Source organism: Podarcis melisellensis (assembly GCF_964234715.1).
Source record: "Podarcis melisellensis genome assembly, chromosome: W".
In the NCBI taxonomy this organism is placed as follows: Eukaryota; Metazoa; Chordata; class Lepidosauria; order Squamata; family Lacertidae; genus Podarcis; species Podarcis melisellensis.
Genome location: NC_138535.1, coordinates 4,869,156 through 4,887,265, shown reverse-complemented (window position 1 = coordinate 4,887,265; position 18,110 = coordinate 4,869,156). Strand labels below are relative to the sequence as shown.

General features: G+C 43.9%; 1 protein-coding gene across 1 annotated transcript; it reads right to left on the bottom strand.

The window, feature by feature from the left end:
• Positions 1-692: 692 nt before the first annotated feature.
• LOC309361317 (uncharacterized protein) lies at positions 693-14,724 on the bottom strand. The gene is made up of 6 exons (XM_081896207.1): positions 14,447-14,724; positions 13,558-13,697; positions 11,561-11,590; positions 8,250-8,366; positions 1,160-1,233; positions 693-995 (listed from the first exon to the last, which is right to left on the bottom strand). The coding sequence occupies exons 2-6, from the start codon at positions 13,663-13,665 to the stop codon at positions 947-949; spliced, it is 378 nt and encodes a 125-aa protein (XP_081752333.1). The 5' UTR covers positions 13,666-13,697; positions 14,447-14,724; the 3' UTR covers positions 693-946.
• Between the last annotated feature and the right edge of the window lie 3,386 nt (positions 14,725-18,110).

Below are 18,110 nucleotides of genomic sequence, written 5' to 3'. Positions count from 1 at the left end.
TTAGGGCTATTGCAATAGGGCAGCCTTGCCCACCAGCTGCTCAGCAAATTCGTAACAAAGCTTATGCAGGGGTTCAAACACAGCGCACAAAGAGTCATAAACATCAAACGTTTCTTGATGTATGTAAGGTATGTAAGGTTACAGGTCATGGGATATAAAGATACAGGACTCCACACTGGGCTCAACTTTCTTGGGGTGTTCCAAACCATTTGGCCCTAACTATCGTACTTTAAGCTCCATTGCCCTAGCAATCAAATCTTCAGTGTTGTTGTTGTTGTTTATTGAGAAGGCCTTGTGGCAGCTGCCTCACTGCAAGAAGTGAGGTTACAGGGAAGCAGGCAGAGGGCCTTCTCAGTGGTGGGGCCCACCGCATGGAACACCCTCCTATCAGCCATCAGAGAGATACATAATTATAATTCCGTCTGAAGACATCTGAAGGCAGCCCTGCATAGGGAAGTTTTAAATATTTGATGTCTTGCTGTGTTTTAATTTTTTGGAAGCCGCCCAGAGTGGCTAGAGTAACCCAGTAAGATGGGCACCATATAAACAAACAAGCAAACAAATAAAATTAAATGCAGTGTAGAAGGGAGGCATGAGAGTCACAAAATGAAGGCATGCAGGAATCATTCGTGGATGCATTTTAGCCAAAGGTGAAATGTAATAAATATGGAAACATGATTAAAATAAAAAATATACACCCAAAGTCTCTGGTTGTTACATCATTGTGATGGGTCAAGTGTCTCTGGCAGCATTATTTGTAGCTTACATGGCTCAGACTCTTTGCCCTCAAATCCTTTAACCCGGCAACCCCATTTTCCTCCATTCAGATCCCTAGAAGCAGAAGGTCCAGTCACCTGGCTCTGTGTTGCTGGCACGGGGCTCCCGGCTTTGAACTTTGTAAACTGTAATGAGGGCAACTGAAAGACCTTCTTGATGCTTTTCTGTATCAGCTGAGACCAAAGCAGGGTACCGTGTCCATGCATGGTCTCAAGGCACTGAAGAGGAAAAAGAAAGAAGGGGAGAGGAAATGATCAGCACCCAGCAGTCCATAAACCTGGTGAGGAAATATGTACTGGGTCTGGCCAAGGCGTACAATTTCAGGGTATGGCAAGGGAGGTGGGGCAGTGACAAACTGTAGGGAGAATAGAAGTATCTTTCCGTCATGCGGATTATGGTTTCCATCGCTTGGTGTAAGACTGAGAGCGATGCCAGCGGCTCCTCTTTGATAACCTCCTGTTGTGGGGAATCACACAGCATGTCAGGGAACTGGAGACGCCATCCCTGCCACCACCACACCAAGCCCTGGATTGTGCTCTCTATCCAGCCCAGCCCACTTGACAACTTCTTTGCAATTGGCAAGTGGGTCCTTCTAGGGGAGAAGAGTGGGCTTCCTGGATCTGGGAATAAGATCCCTTTTTCTTCTGGGCAGAGCTCTACCACATAAGAACATAAGATCAGCCTTCTGGACCAGGCCAAAGACCATCTAGTCTAGCATCCTCACAGCATTCTCACAGTGGCCAACCAGCCGTCTGTGAGAAACCAGAGAGCAGACCATGAGCCCAAGAGCCCTCTCCCCACCTGTGGCTTCCAGCAACTATATTCAGAAACATTGCTTCCTTCCTCTGTGGAGGTAGGACATAGCAATCATGGCTGGGAGCCATCGACAACCCTCTCCTCCTGGGAGAACCTAGCCTCTTTTACTTAGGCGCTGGTGACATCCTGCTGAGGTTGCCACAATGTAGGGCTGCCTTTCTAGAGGGTTTGGAAACTTGAGTTGGAGCAGAACGTGACCACCCAGAAATGGTTTGGGGCCAGATGGTCAGAACATGCAACCCAGAGCTAGACCTACACAGCTATTAAAAAAAACAACAACAACAAACGCTCTGAAAAGAAACCCCAGGAGATCCCCCTCTTTTTTTTTTACTCACTGATGCAGAAGGTGAGCTCCTCTTTGTGGGGGAAGGTGACATATCCCACATTCGATTGCACAAGCGCCTTGGTTGTTAGAGTTGCTGCCTTCATAAAGCTCTTCTTCAAAGCCTGGTTCTGAAAGGAGAAGGGATTTTATAAAATTGAGTTTGAATCAAAATCACAAGGAAACATAAAGCCACACTGACCCCTCATTCTAATCCTTACCCTAACACTAACCCAATCCGAAAATTAACCCTAACCCAGAAATGGTCTTGTTAGTTAAATTCATGTTAAATTGCTGTTTTAGGGTTTCTTTTAAAAAAGTCTGGAACGGATTAATCTATTTTGCATTACTTTCTATGGGAAAGCGTGCCTTGGTTTGGAACGGATTAAGTTCCAGGGTACCACTGTAATGCCCCATTTGGTCCTAAGGGTGGAGTCAGTATACACCCCAGTCTACAACCCTTCGGTGGATGAAGCCAGAGACCCTGCCCTAGGGCACAGTCTGAAGGCATGTGGTGCAAGGACCTTGACGGAGCTTGGGAGGTCTGCTCAGTGCCTGGATGGTGACCACGGGGGAAATGGTTGCACACCTCCTGGAGTCCTATGACAGAAGAAAGGAAGGTTATACTGTATTTTTTCGTGTATAAGACACCCCCTATTTTGGGGGACTCTAAATTAAGAAAATGGGGGAAGGATTGCCCAGAGTTGCTGAGCTTTTGGGGGAGGAGGATTACCCACAGTTGTTTAGCTATTTGGGGGAGGGGATTCCAAAAATTGCTCACCTGCTGGACCTATGCTGCCACTCATACATGTTGCAAAACCCACCTTTTGTCTGTCCCTCGCCGGCAGAAACTGCCAATCGCCTTCCCAATTTCCGCAGTAACAGCCAATCAACACCACCCCTTGCCGCAGCCACCAATAACACACACAACAGCCGCTGACTATCTCTGGCTTGCAGCAGCAACCAATCCCACGTCCCTCCTATGCACTATCCGCGTATAAAATGACCCTCATTTTTAAACATCATTTTTTAATAATAATAAAAAACCTCGTCTTATACATGGAAAAGTATGGTATAGCTGAGAGAACAAACAACAGGAGTCCGTGGGATAATCAGAGCCATACCTTCCTGGTGTTCTGGAATTGGAAGAGATGATGAGATCAACAAAGAAATGGAGGTCATCTGGCCGTGCCCCAAATGCCATTTGCACACAGCAAAGGATGACGGTGATACTGGCATTCGTCTCGCTAGTATTCTGGAGGGAAATGATGGGGAAAGTGAGTTTGGGAATCTTAAGTGCAATTGGAGGCAAATCACCATTTAGTTGGGACCTTTTAGCAGCTGGGAAAATATTAGTAGTAAGTAAGTTGTTGTGCAAAAGATTGAGGGCATAAGGAGAAGGGGGCGACAGGACGAGATGGTGGGACAGTGTTCTCGAAGCTACCAACATGAGTTTGACCAAGCTGCGGGAGGCAGTGGAAGACAGGAGTGCCTGGCGTGCTCTGGTCCATGGGGTCACAAAGAGTTGGACACGACTAAACGACTAAGCAACAACAACAAGTTGTTGTGCAGACTTACAAATTTTGTATTTTTTTTTTCCTCCAGGAAACTCAAACTGCTGGCAAGCCAGGGCTCCCCCATCCTATATTTGTGCATCGGGTTCTTCCTGCCTAAATGTAGAACTTGACATTTGAACCTATTGAATTTTGTTTTGTTAGTTTGGGCTCAGTTCTCCAATCTGTTAAGGTTATCTTGAATCCTGATTCTGTCTTCTGCGGCATTGGAGCATCCCCTCAATTCCTTCATCCAAGTCATTCATTTTTTAAAAAGTTGAACAACAGCAGACCCAGGACAGAACCCTGTGACACCCCACTGGTCACTTTCCCCCCAGGATGATGAGGAACCATGAAGGTGTTCTCTTTGGGTTCAGTCAATCAACCAATGAGAAGGTGCAGGACAGTGTAGGGTAGACTGACCACTGGTGCTCTTTTCCATGGGAGCTGCTTTTTTTAAATTAAAATGAACCAGGTGGATCTGCTCATCTTGTCCATAGTGAGGGTTGGAAAATTTCCTTTGTCGTTTTCCAATGCACAGCAAAAATCCAGGGGTACCACACTCCTGGGTTTCATTTCTCTTGGATGGCAGAGCACAAGAGAGTTCAGGGCTGCGTTCAGATGTAACAATAAACCAGAGGGCATCAACATATGTTTTGGACTCCAGCTCCCATCAGCCTCAGCCAGCATGGCCAGTGGTCAGGAGGGATGGGAGTTGCAGTTTGTAGCATCTGAAGGGCACCATTTTGGTTACCTCTGTGATAAACTATGGTTTATTATTGTGTGAATGAGCCTTGGACTCATCAGCTCCTGCTCCCTTTTTTCTCTAGCACAGTTGCAAAAAGGAGACCCGAAGCTTTTTCTTCCATGTTTAACTAACCACAGTTTAGTGATGCCCATATCAGGACACAATGCAGTTAATCATAACAAAGGCTAACTGAAACAAGCCAACTTCGAACCATGGATTAGTAAACTGGCTCCTTTGAACAAATTATAGTGAATAATAGCGATAGTTTGGGGTGTTTGAAGTAACACGATGGAAGTTAACTGAAAGTGGAAGGAAAAGGTTCTGATCTTCCAGCTAGGTTGGAGAATTGGAGAGTCAGGGGCACATGACCCCAAGGCCCCCTCAGGTTTTGGAACTGTTAGATCCGCACACAGTTACTATGCCTTTGTAATAATTCGCTTAATTGACAAATATATGGAGGTGAACACAGAGAGTGACACTCAACTATTCTTCAAGTAGACCTGTCAAAATGAATGGGCCTAACTTAGTCATGTTCATTAGGGGCCACCAGGTGGCGCATTGGAAGATGGCTGACAATAACATCTCTCCAACCCACATGAGGTAATTAAGAGGCTGCTATGGGAAGTATGCAGCCTTCCCGGCCCCCCCCCCCAAGGAGGGGACTGCCTTGCCAGCGGTGTCCATAATTCACCCCCGGATTCGAAAGAAGGGGGTGCGGACACTTGGCACAAGCCCTCGGGTGAAGTCGGCTCTTCCTGACACTGTCTCCAATCAGCGCACTAGTTCGCTTTAGCTCGAAATATATAATTGGAAAGAAGCTAAAGCACATACATCAAGCGAAGATCGGGAGTTAAGACTGCTGATTAATGAATCTGTGAGCGGAGCGACGGGTGGGACAAATAAATCAAGTGATGAATCACCATTAAGAGACTGGTCTGTTTGGAGTGAAACGGAAAGGGGGTGGAGGAAAAAACTTTTCTTTTTTTTGCCTTATGTGAGTATTAATAACCCTCCACCCCAGAGAGAAGAATTGTTGCATTTTATTAATCACAAGCAGGAATTCAAGAACTGTGTGGAGTGAATTATTGATCAAAGAGAGGATTGGTAAACATCAGAGAATGGAGGAAAGTTTTATGACACAGTTTTAAATGGCGTCTCGCCAAGACAGGCTTGCCTAAGAAGGACGGGGGAAGGAGGACCAGGGTCATCGGAATGTGAATGATGATTGGAATGTGATCTAGACCTGGCAGAGCCCTCTGAGATATGCTTGGCAAGCCTGGGAAACTCAACGGACAGACTGAGGGAAAGCTCTTTACGGAGGTGTGGAAATGGCGTCTGTCCTTATGTGACATGATTTTTGGAGAGTGTAAAACCCACACAGAGGATGTTTGTTTTCAACCCGCTTGTGAAGATTATCAGAGATCACAAAGAAAGGAATATATGATAACAACAAGAAGATGAAGAAAGTAACAAAGAGACTATCTGGATAGAACTGGATAGAACTGTCTAATTAAAGCAGCAATATAAGTGATGTTTGGACCCCTGTTCGGAGCTTGAAGTATGGGTACCCCCAACAAAAAGTTTAAAATCTGGCTGTATAATTTGGAACTAATGTGATTTGGAAATAATGTGATTTGATTGGCCTGTTAATAAAAATTATATATTTTTTTAAAAAACAGTCATGTTCATTAAATTCAATGGGTCTACTCTAAAACATAGTTGAATGGGGCCAGCAGGCACTCCCGTAAGGCAGAAGAACCCTTGCACGAGAGCAACTTTGGCAGCTGCCCTGCCCCGATATGCAGCTGAAACCTCTCCCCTCTTTCTCTCTGCCTCTCCCAGCCTGCCGACTGCCTTCTCTCTTGGATTCTGCTCCCTCCCCTCAGTTAGAGAGGTGTCCCCTCTTCCAAACTCTAAGAGGTTTTTCATTCAAAGCTTTCTGACAGCAGAACACTCTCCCTTGGGAGGTTGTGGACTCCCCGTTGGAGGTTGGATGGCCATCTCTCAGGGATGCTTGAGTTGAGATTCCTGTATTGGAGGGGGTTGGACTAGATGACCCTTGGGGTCACCCATTAGCTTCCACTATTGAAGAAATGCCAACCAACCATCTGACAACCAACCTAAAAACATGGGTCAGTGTACTTTTGTATTGCATGTACTTTGGGCACCAATGGTTTCTAACGAATCCGTTTGACTGACTGACTGAGCCAAGGGATCAGATCAGATCTAGGATCTGGAGCCACAGAGACAGGACTGCTGGAGCCCACTTCAGAAGGATGACTGACAGAGGAAGTTGTCTGGCTTCCATACTGAGAGGATGAGCAGATCTAATTGCCTTTTTGGAATGGTAAGGATCCCATCCCTTGAAAAATAGCATATTTGGAAATGGGGCAGGATTCGTTCTTTTCCAACACAGCTCTGTTTTCCTAGATCAGAGGAGCCCAGAGGCTGCTTCACATGCTTTGGTGTGGATGTAAATAGCCGCTAAGGATCAAATTTGCCAGGACCTTTGTCTAACCATTGGCCATGCTGTCAGGGGCTGATGGGAGTTCCAATTCAAAACACACGGATGGGGAAGGGGCACCAGGCTGGGGATGGCTGACCTACACTCTTGCTATGCTCCTTCCTCACTTCACACCCTTACCTCAGACATCTCAGTCTTCCATGCAATGGCTGCATGCCTGAAATCCCGCACTGCCATCAATATTTGAGATAAGTGGCGGTATGAAGCTACACCGATTGCCTCAGAAATCCCCTAGGGAGAATGAGGCACTTCAAACATGTTGTTTTCTTGATTGCAATTAGTGATCATGAGGGATGGAGGATAAATGTGATTCTGTAAGCAGATTGCTGCAAAATGTGGGGAACCAAATTTAAGAGTGGAGAAATGAGACACTTAGAGAACCAATTTGAACAGATCCTTCCATCCTGGATAATAATAGGGGTGGTTTGAAGAACGATATTTCTGTGGCTTCTGATGTGAACTAACCAGACCACACCTCCCAGACTCATGTGCAGCTTGCAACACAATGATGCCTTGCATTCTGACATTTTTGAATCTTGTGATACAGTTCTTGGCTTCCTTAAACACCCAACCACATTAAAATGCATCATTTATTCACTGGAAGTATTTGTAATCCACCCCTCACCCAAAGGTGCCAGAGCAGAAATATGCACCATCTAAATCAGGGTGCTCCAATTTCTCATACCAAGTGGGCCACAAGAGTAGTTCAGCACAGAACCTGTGGGCCACACACTGACTTGTCATGTGGGAGAGGGGAGAAAGGCCAAAATTTGACACACACACCCTGGCCCGCATGAAAAACCTCTTAGAGTTTGGAAGAGGGGACACCTCTCTAACTGAGGGGAGGGAGCAGAATCCAAGAGAGAAGGCAGTCGGCAGGCTGGGAGAGGCAGAGAGAAAGAGGGGGGAGGTTTCAGCTGCCAAAGTTGCTCTCGTGCAAGGGTTCTTCTGCCTTACGGGAGTGCCTGCTGGCCCCATTCAACTATGTTTTAGAGTAGACCCATTGCCTTCCCAAAGGGTTTTGGGTTTTGGGAAGGAGGCACGAGGCTCTGGTGGGACCTAGAGCCTTCCCATCTTCTTCCCAAAACTGGGAAAGAGCTAACTAGGCTTTGGGAAGGAAGCCGGAGGACTCTAGGACCCTGACAGATCACACCTGCCTCCTTCCCCAAGCCCAGCACCTCCTTACCCAGCTTTGGGAAGGTGGTGCAAGGCCTACAGGTGTGTATGGGTGCCTCCAAGGTTGCTGAGGGCTGCCAAGAAAGGCATTGAGGGCCACTTGTTGGCTGCTCTAATCTAACCCAAAACTAAACAAATCTGCCCCAGATATACTGAATGCTGAAAAGCGGTTCCTACTATAAGAGGCTTTGAGGGTGTGACTGGGTGGGCACGAAATCCTTGGAGGGTGGTGTGGTTGGCGGAACGAAGGTCACAAGCAGAGAGTCTCAGTGTGAGCGCAGTCTCAGTCCCGCTGGCTCTCCTTCCCCCCTGACATCCCACACATTCACTCACCTCTCTGTCTGTTTCCTCTTTGAGAGGCAACGTCAGGAGTAAGTGCAAGTACTGGTGGACTGTCTCTATGCTCCTGGAATCCTGTAGCTTGAGTCCATAGTATCTATAGAGGGCATTCTAAGGGTTGGGGAAGGTTTTGGTGAGTCACAGAGAGGAGACCCCACTAGCTACATAAACTGCTTTTGGAAAACCAAACAATTTCAATTTTACCTTCTGAAAATGTTGGGTAATACTAAATAATAATAATAGATTGCAAGTACTAGACAATTGTTTTAATGATTTGTATGCAATTTTACACATAGTTTACTTATCACGCAAAACTAAATTATATTAATTTAACCACATCTCCTGAATTCCCAAGTCATGTTACAACTCTTTAAAGATAAAGGGACCCCTGACAATTAAGTCCAGTCGCAAACAACTCTGGGCTTAAAGCTCATCTCGCTTTAAGGCCGAGGGAGCCGGCATTTATCCGCTTGCGCAGACAGTTTTTCCAGGTCATGTGGCCAGCATGACTAAGCCGCTTCTGGCAAAACCAGAGAGCACACGGAAACGCTGTTTACTTTCCAGCCGGAGCGGTACTGGCTTCAGCTGGGGAGGGTGGGATATAAATATATTATTGTTGTTGTTGTTGTTGTTGTTTTAAAAAAATATTTTTATTAATTTTCACCAACATAAACAATAACAATAACAAAGACATACAAAACAAAAACAACAACAACAAAACAATACAAATTAACACATAATGTGACTTCCCCAAACCTCCCCTTCACTGCATCCTTAGTTTTAAAATATTAATTCTTAGCAAACCTTTGTTCAATTTCAAAACTCTTTTCCTTAAGTTTTCTCATATTTCAAATTTGACCGCTATAATTCTATGTCTCATACCTTTTGACATTTCAACATTCCGAAATTTTACAATAATTCTTAAGATAAATTTTAAACTTCCTCCAGTCCTCTTCCACCGTCTCTCTCCTCTGGTCACGGATTCTGCCGGTCATCTCAGCCAGTCCCATAAATTCTGTCACCTTGATTTGCCATTCTTCCAGAGTAGGTAGTTCTTGAGTCTTCCAGTACTTCGCCAGTAGAATTCTTGCCGCCGTAGTTGCGTACATGAAGAATGTTTTGTCTTCCCTTCGTACCGTTTGGCTAACCATGCCCAGGAGAAAAGCCTCTGGTTTCTTAGCAAATGTCCACTTAAGGATTTTCTTAATTTCATTGTAGATCATCTCCCAGTAGGCCTTAATCCTTGGGCAGGTCCACCAAAGGTGGTAAAAGGTTCCTTCACATTCATTACATTTCCAGCAATTGTTATTGGGCAAGTGATATATCTTTGCTAGCCTGGTTGGGGTCATGTACCACCTGTAGATCATTTTCATTATGTTCTCTTTTAAGGCACTACATGCCGTGAATTTAATATCTGTGTTCCATAACCTTTCCCAGTCTGCAAACATAATCTCATGACCAATGTCTTGTGCCCATTTAATCATTGCTGATTTTACTGTTTCATCCTGTGTATTCCATTTCAGCAGCAAATTATACATTCTAGACAAAATCTTAGTGTTTGGCTCCAATAATTCTGTTTCTAACTTTGACCTCTCCTTCTGAAATCCTACTTTCCTGTCTTGTTTAAACGTTATTGTTGTTGTTGTTATTTACTTGTTCTTTTATAACTTTTTATTGCATATTAACAAAACAATCTTATAAACAGTTCTTAACTATTATTCCTCAGAGTCACTTATTTCAGATACCTTCTGAGCTCTGCTTCTCCATGACCAGCCAGCCTCAAAATGGCGAAGGCGCCCTTCCCTTCGCTTTCCCACTCTTTTTTCTAACCTCCTCACTAGAGCTGGCTTGTATCTCCCCTCCTCCGAATCTGAGCTAGAACTCAACCCTTGCCTTTCCTGGGAACATCCTGCCGCTCCCTGTTGTTCCTGTTCCTCTCTTCTATTAGATTCACTGCTCTCCTCCCCTCCTTGGGGAATGCTTTCTCCCTCTGAGAAACTGGAAACTTCTAACTCTTCCCTGACAGGCAAGCCCAAGCGGCACAGTGGTTTAACCCACAACGCCACCCACGTCCCTATTACAACTCTTTAGTACTCCTCATTTGGGGAATTTGAAAGTTGAAAAGTTCAGCATGTCCTAATTGCTCTGCCTCCACTGTTGGAGGCAGGAATGCTTCTGAATACCAGTTGCTGAAAACCACAGGAAGGGGAGAGGGCCTCTGTGTTCGAATTCTGCTTTCCAGTTTCCCATGGGCATATGGTTGGCCACTGTGAGATAAGGATGCTGGACTGTGCAGGCTGCTGGTCTAACCCATCAGCCTCGTCTTTCATTCTTATGACACACTTTTGTCCTAGATACGCTGACACTAGGCTCTTCCCGCTTTTTAAGAGAACTAATACACAGCCTCTTATGGGTTTCCCCACCCTCCCTCCATGACTGAAATTGGGAGAGGGTGTTCTCTTTTGTGGCACCCCATCTGCGACACGGTTGTTGGTTGCCAGAGAGAGAGAAAACCTGAGCAGCAGGTTGCATTCAGACGACCTCCTGGTATTCCCTGTGAGGACAGCCAGAAGAGGCAGAGTTGGTCAACCTGCCAAACTCTCTGCCCCCTCTCTTTTCCCAAAGGGGAAAAGGGGGAGCCAATTGCTGTGGCCCCTCAAGCTCAGAAGAAACCGGAGTTCCATCTGCACCAGACATTAGAAGCATCCTCATGCCTCATGAATGGTCTTGCTTCCCCCACAGAACCCCAGGAACCGTTGTTTAAAGCTTCTTACAATACAGTGTTAGATCAGGGTTTCCCAAACTTGGGTCTCCAGCTGTTTTTGGACTACAACTCCCATCACCCCTAGCTAGCAGGACCAGTGGTCAGGGACAATGGGAATTGTAGTTCAAAAACAGCTTGAGACCCAAGTTTGGGAAACCCTGATCTAACACTCTAGATTGTCCCTCAGGGCCTGAGTGTGCTAAGCAGGAGTGGGGTGATGACCTCCCGCGCTCCTTCAAGAAAAGGTCTTGTTGGAAGTTCACCCTTCCAACAGGAGGTCGTTCCAGGTTAATTGTGTTCACGTTCAAGTCAAATAACCAAAAGAGGGAAAGGTGGAGCTTTTGTTTCCTGATGCTTACTCAGGAAGCCTGCACTCTGGTTGACTTGGTAGTTCTGAGGGAGCTTTGCCTCTGAATGTTTCGTTCAGTGTCTCCCTGCTATGTACAAGGCCTGTGCTAAGAAAGAAAGTCAAACTTCTCTCTTCCTCTTTTCTCAGATTGTATGCCGCCCCCTCCCCCCCTGTACGATACTCAGGACTTACCTTGTTGTGTCCAGGCTTGGATGTCTTCTGCTGGGAATAAAATGAAGAAAAGTGTCATGTTTCTTGTCTAGAGAACAGTTGCCATCTATCTGCCATTTGTCTTCTCTAAAAAACCCCACATGCCTAGAAATAGACTTCTTGCAAAAATCATTTGGAGTAAAATCTATTGCAATCAATTTTTCTTCTTTTTTAAAGTAACACTCCAAAGAAGATTAAATAAATCCTCTGGACTGGGAGACACACCATTCATTTAAAGCACTTTGTTTCCTGCCATGAACAAACAGAATCTAGGCATTGTGACTATTACTATTATTTATTAAATATCTGTACTGCCCATCATTCGAAGATCACAGGGCGGTTTACAATATAAAAACACAAAAATACATACCATAATAACAAATAGACAATACCACTCCCAGTATTATTATTTATTAAATTTTCTGTTGCATAAAGTATTTGCTTGCCTGCTCTGCCAAATGCCCAGGCCTGGCAAATTAACTGCTCTTGAGAGCGAAGAGGAAATATTGGCACAATACAGTGACAAAAACTTTTACTGCACAATATCGGGTTCTGAAAGGTTCCCAGATATCGGGAACGATCAGTTGCAAAAGTTAAAGAAAAAAACATGCAACATTTCCTGGGGTCCAAATCACCCCACCCAATATATTTCATGGATTGGTTCTTCTTCTGGTCCACAGATCCTGCACTGATCACCTTCTCTGCTTCCCCAAGTTTGCCTGGTCCTCTTTTCAAGCCCTCCAGGCTGGCGGTCACCACTCCTTCTCACCAGGGGAAAGTTGTCTCTTCCATCTGCAAATAGGACCTTCCTCCAAGCTGGGCTCCCAATAGTTCAGGCATAGGCAAACTCGGCCCTCCAGCTGTTTGGGGACTCCAATGCCCATCACCCCCGACCCGCTGGTCCTGTTAGCTAGGGATGATGGGAGTTGTAGTCCCATAACAGCTGGAGTGCCTGTGATAGTTCATAGCAGTTCCCCTCAACTTGAACCCTTCTACATGCTCCCACCAGCCCCAGGCAGCATATGGTCCAGAAGATTTAGAGGGCACACGGTTAGAGAATCCTGGTTCACGCTGCGCGACATCAGACCAGGGTAGATAAAAATCAATGATCCAATTTTTTAATTAAAAAAAATGGATTTCTTTGATTTAAATCACATTTTTTTAAAAAAATTAAATTGGATTTCTAAAATAAAATGCTTTTAGAAGGAAAATCTTTCGAAAGATATTTTTCTATTTAAGTTGCATTATAGTCCAAAGGCGATTCACTGGGAAGTAAGGATTTGTTTTAAGATTTTCATATATGCTAAAATTCAGCCTAAGAATTTTTTTTAAAAAATGTTTAACCACATCAGTTAGCAAACATGGATATATATGCTATAATGTTATTGTTTTAGTTAAATAAATTGTTTAAATTGTTATTAAGGAAATGATTATTTTTCTCCTTCCAATAAAGCACAGCAGAAAAGTTGTCCAAATATATAGTGTTACCTCAGGTTAAGAACTTAATTTGTTCTGGAGGTCCGTTCTTAACCTGAAACTGTTCTTAACCTGAAGCACCATTTTAGCTAATGGGGCCTCCTGCTGGTGCCGTGCCACCGCCCCACGATTTCTGTTCTCATCCTGAAGCAAAGTTCTTAACCTGAGGTACAATTTCTGGTTTAGCGGAGTCTGTAACCTGAAGCATATGTAACCTGAAGTGTATGTAACCTGAAGCGTCTGTATACAGTTAACTTATTATACTTCACAATAATTTCATAATTATCTGTCTATGCATTCCTAATAGTATAACCAAATCAGTAGTAAAAACTACTCTGAAAAATTATTATTCCCAAAATGAAACCTTCATCTGGTTGTAAATATTAAGATGATACCAGCAAGAATGTAAAAGTATGATTTAAATCAAGTTTTCCTGACTAGTGATTTGAATTGTGATTTAAATCGATTTGATTTCAATCAAATCCAGCCTGCATCACACACACCTGGGGAGGTGGCTGGAGGTGTTGGAGGATGGTGTCCAAAATTTCCCTCTTATTCATCATCTCCAAAGTTTCCCTGAGTGTTCTTCCTCCCAGCATCTTCTTACCCATGCACAAGTACCCGAAGTTTTCATCTGAGAGTTCTTGAGAAAGAAAGAGAGAGAGAGAAAGACAGGTGAGTAAATGAGGCAGACGAGAGGCAAAGGTACCGTATTTTTCTATGTATAACACCCCCCATGTATAAGACGCCCCCTATTTTTGGGTACTCGAAATTTAGAAAATGGGAAGATTGCCAAGACTTGTTAAGCTTTTTTGGGGAGGGGTTGCCCAGAGCTTTTTTGGGGGGGAGCCATTAATCAAATTGCACACATCAACCACCAAGTCACCTATCGTCTGCCCGATTGCCACAGCAGCAGCCAATCGACAACAGCCCTTTCCACAGCAAAGAAATCATGGCTGTAAATCTCCTCCTAGTGGCTACAACCAAGCACACGTGCCCCCTCAGCACTACCCATGTAGTAGAGGAGCCCCAATTTGACACATGATTTTTGGGGTAAAAAACCTCGTCTTATACACAAGAAAAGATGGCAAGTTCTTTGTCAGGGGACTTCTCAACTGTTGCAATGAGCGGGTGCATGCCATATCTGAACAGGGATAATAGAACTGTAGCGTCTAAAGGGACCTGTGGGGTCACCTAGTCCAACCCCCAGCAATGCAGAACAGGGGCAGCCACCCAGAAGTCCCTGCTCCATGTTACATGCCTCTTAAAAAGGAGGGGTGAGGTGGGGGGGACTTCCACCCAGCCATCAAGGAAACCAAGAGAGACCCCGGCCTTGTATGATGCAGGCCTTGCCAAGGAAAACCCAAAAGGGATCTGGTTCTGCCTACTCACCTGGGAACACTGGCCCAGAGTCCTCGAGGCTCTTCTTTTTGAGCCAGGGACAAGGGCCGCTGCTGCCTCGAGTCTTGCCTGCTGCTGACCGGATGAAGAGTGCTGGTCTGGGGTTGTACCAACCCTGGCAAGACTACTGGTGGGGCCTGAGTTTTCCTCCTGGCCTCTGCAGCTGATTGTGAAGGCTTCGCCAATGCCGGCAGCATACTGCCTGCAGGGGCCTCTTCATCTCGGTAAATTTTCTTTTTTTTTCTTTTTTCTTTAGAAAAAAAGCCATCCTGCAAGAAAGGATGAGAGCAAGAAAGGATCAGAAGAGCAACTCAGCAAAAATAGCTCACCAAATAAGCTACATTTTATTTTATTTTTTTAATAATATTTTATTAAGTTTTAGAAATAACAACAAGCAGAAAAAAGAAAAAACACATACACAAAAATATAAAGTTACCAAATACAAAAAATACAAACATTTAACTTATAGAAAAAGAAAGAAAAACAAAAAAACAAAGCACACTAAAAAGAAAAATCCCTCTTTTTAATTTCTCATCTTTGATTCACTTATTTTCCTGACTTCCTCACATCTCCCTTTTTTGTATCCCTTTTGAAAATTAATTCAGCAAATTCATATCCAATTTATTTATCTATTATCAATCCAATCTTATTTTTAACCTTGTTGCTAGAACCCCTTCAATTCATTTTAATGTCATCAACATTCAAAAATTTTACAATGTTTCTGTAAATAAATTTTAAATTTCCCCCAACCTTCCAATGCTTTGCAATAAGTATTCTCGCTGCTGCTGTAGTGTACATAAAGAAAGTTCTATCCTTCTTTGACACCAATTGGCCGACTATGCCCAGGAGAAAGGCCTCTGGTTTCTTAGGGAAAGTATATTTAAATACCTTTTTCAATTCATTATAGATCATCTCCCAGAAAGCCTTGATCCTTGGGCACGTCCACCAAAGGTGAAAGAATGTACCTTCATTTTCTTTACATTTCCAGCATTTATTATCGGGCAAATGATAAATTTTTGCAAGCTTGACTGGGGTCATGTACCACCTGTACATCATTTTCATAATATTCTCTCTTAGGGCATTACATGCCGTAAATTTAATCCCAGTGGTCCACAACTTCTCCCAGCCACCAAGCATAGTATTGTATCCTATATCTTGTGCCCATTTTATCATTGCCGATTTTACTGTTTCTTCCTCAGTGTTCCATTTCAGCAGTAAATTATACATTCTTGATAGAATCTTAGCATTGGGTTCTAGCAATTCTGTCTCTAACTTTGATCTTTCCACCTGGAAACCCACTTTTTTGTCCTGGTTGTAAACCTCTCTTATTTGAAAATAATGTAACCAGTCTCGCACCTTCTCTTTAAGCTTCTCATAACTCTGCAATTTCAGTTTGTCACCTTCCTGTTCTAAAATTTCCCAATATTTTGGCCATTTGGCCTCCATATTAAGTTTTTTCAGAGCTTTCGCTTCCATAGGTGAAAGCCACCTTGGGGTTTTACTCTCCAAAAAGTATTTATAAGTGATATGAGGGTGCCTCTGATAGATTCTCAAGAAACGATGCACGCCCCTGTCTTGCCCAATACCGTTGCCCCCTTCTACTCTACGCAGACAACGCAGTGATCCTATCCTTCTCAAGAGTTGGCCTTAGGAGGGCATTAAAATTTTTCGATGTTTACTGCAAATCAAATTTTCTTACAATTAACCATGTTAAGTCCAAAGTCCTAATTTTCACCAAGAGTCGACAAACCTATAATTGGAGAATAGACAGAAAAGCTATTGACCAAGTCTTTAAATTTCAGTACTTGGGAGTCCTTCTCCAACACAACATGGGCTGGAAGGTCCATCTTGCATATGTATTAAGCAGAGCTAAAGCCCTTTCCTTTGCGCTACTGCGTTTTTTCTTTTCAGATGGGGCTTTCCATATTCCATCAGTGTTAAAAGTTTTCAAGGCAAAGGTGATTGCAACAATAGCATATGCAATCCCAATATGGGGGTCCTTTGTTAATCTAACCCATTTGGAGGTAATCCAAAACCAGCTTCTAAGAAGGTTGCTAAAATTACCCAGGTGTGTAAGCAATACTGCTATACGACTGGAACTAAATGTTACATCTCTAGAAACCACATTATGGAAATGCATCCTCTATTACTGGTTGGCATTATGGCATAAACTTCCAAATCTCCACTTGATACAGTGTCTCTGGAGAGATGACTTCCCTAGCCCCTGGGCAAAAATAATACATGGGAAACTTGTGTCCCTAGGACTATCTCCATCTGAACTATTAAAATTGGATTTAATTTCTGCCAAGAGAATTATAACTCACAAATTAGAGGAGATGGATTTACAATTTAATATTGCGACAGGTGGTGGCACCTGTTCGCCGATAAACCTTGGCTTAACACCACCAACGAAACTTCCATCTTATTTAACTACCTTATCTGTGGTGATGCACAGGTATGCCTTTATAAAGGCTAGATTCAATGTTTTCCCATCAAACGTGTTGGGTAACAGACTCTCCAACAGACAGATCTCACCCCTCTGTGACTGTAAAAGTGGATCTATAGAATCGTTATATCATATAATCTTCTGTTGTCCATTACATTCGGCTTCACGGTCCAAGTTTCTGGCCCCATATTTATCGAGAATTGCTGACAGACCTCAGGAAGCCCAAATAATATACTTATTAAATGACGAAGATACAAGTAGATCCCTTGCAGTCGCTAGATACCTGATTAATGTTTTATTTCAAAAGAGGAGAAATGGATCACTGTATGACTCTGACAGCTTAGCTAAACTTAGGAACCATCAATAAGTGCCAGAACTAAGACGCATACCCCCCAAAATCTGATGGATTTGAATTGCGGTTTACATAGAGGGAGCTTATGGTGTATAAAAGGTAAAGGTACCCCTGCCCGTACGGGCCAGTCTTGACAGACTCTGGGGTTGTGCGCCCATCTCACTCAAGAGTCCAGGGGCCAGCGCTGTCCGGAGACACTTCCGGGTCACGTGGCCAGCGTGACATCACTGCTCTGGCAAGCCAGAGCCGCACACGGAAACGCCGTTTACCTTCCCGCTGGTAAGCGGTCCCTATTTATCTACTTGCACCCGGAGGTGCTTTCGAACTGCTAGGTTGGCAGGCGCTGGGACTGAGCAGCGGGAGCGCACCCCGCCGCAGGGATTCGAACTGCCAACCTTTTGATCGGCAAGTCCTAGGCGCTGAGGCTTTAACCCACAGCGCCACCTGCGTCCCTATGGTGTATAGTGTTTACTTAACTGAAGTAAAATTGGTCTTATATGGGTGTTTTAACTTGGAACTGTTTAAATTGTATTGTTTATGGATAAATTTTGATGTATTGTTTTCGATATGGGCCAATGGCCGCAATAAAAAAAAATCTATCTAAATCTTTATATCTAATCCAGACATTAAACAGTGCTTTCCTGACAATATGGTTTTTAAATGCCTTATGCGCTTTGTATCAAATGCCTTATGCGCTTTGATACAACAGAATACTGTAAAGAAAAGGACACAAAATGAGAGGAAAGACAAAATTTTGGAGAAAATTAAAGAATTAGAGAAGAAGTTAAGATCTAACCCGAAGTCACAGTCGATTCTGAGAGAAATTAAACTTTATCAAGCACCAAATTGATAAACCA

Excerpts from the sequence above, each read along its gene's own strand:
- LOC309361317 (XM_081896207.1), bottom strand. The coding sequence starts at position 13,665 with ATGGGTAAGAAGATGCTGGGAGGAAGAACACTCAGGGAAACTTTGGAG. Across the intron at positions 8,367-11,560 it reads CCAAGCCTGGACACAACAAG|AATGCCCTCTATAGATACTA; the intron begins GTAAGTCCTGAG and ends CCCAACCCTTAG. Across the intron at positions 1,234-8,249 it reads AAGAGGAAACAGACAGAGAG|GAGGTTATCAAAGAGGAGCC; the intron begins GTGAGTGAATGT and ends TCCCCACAACAG.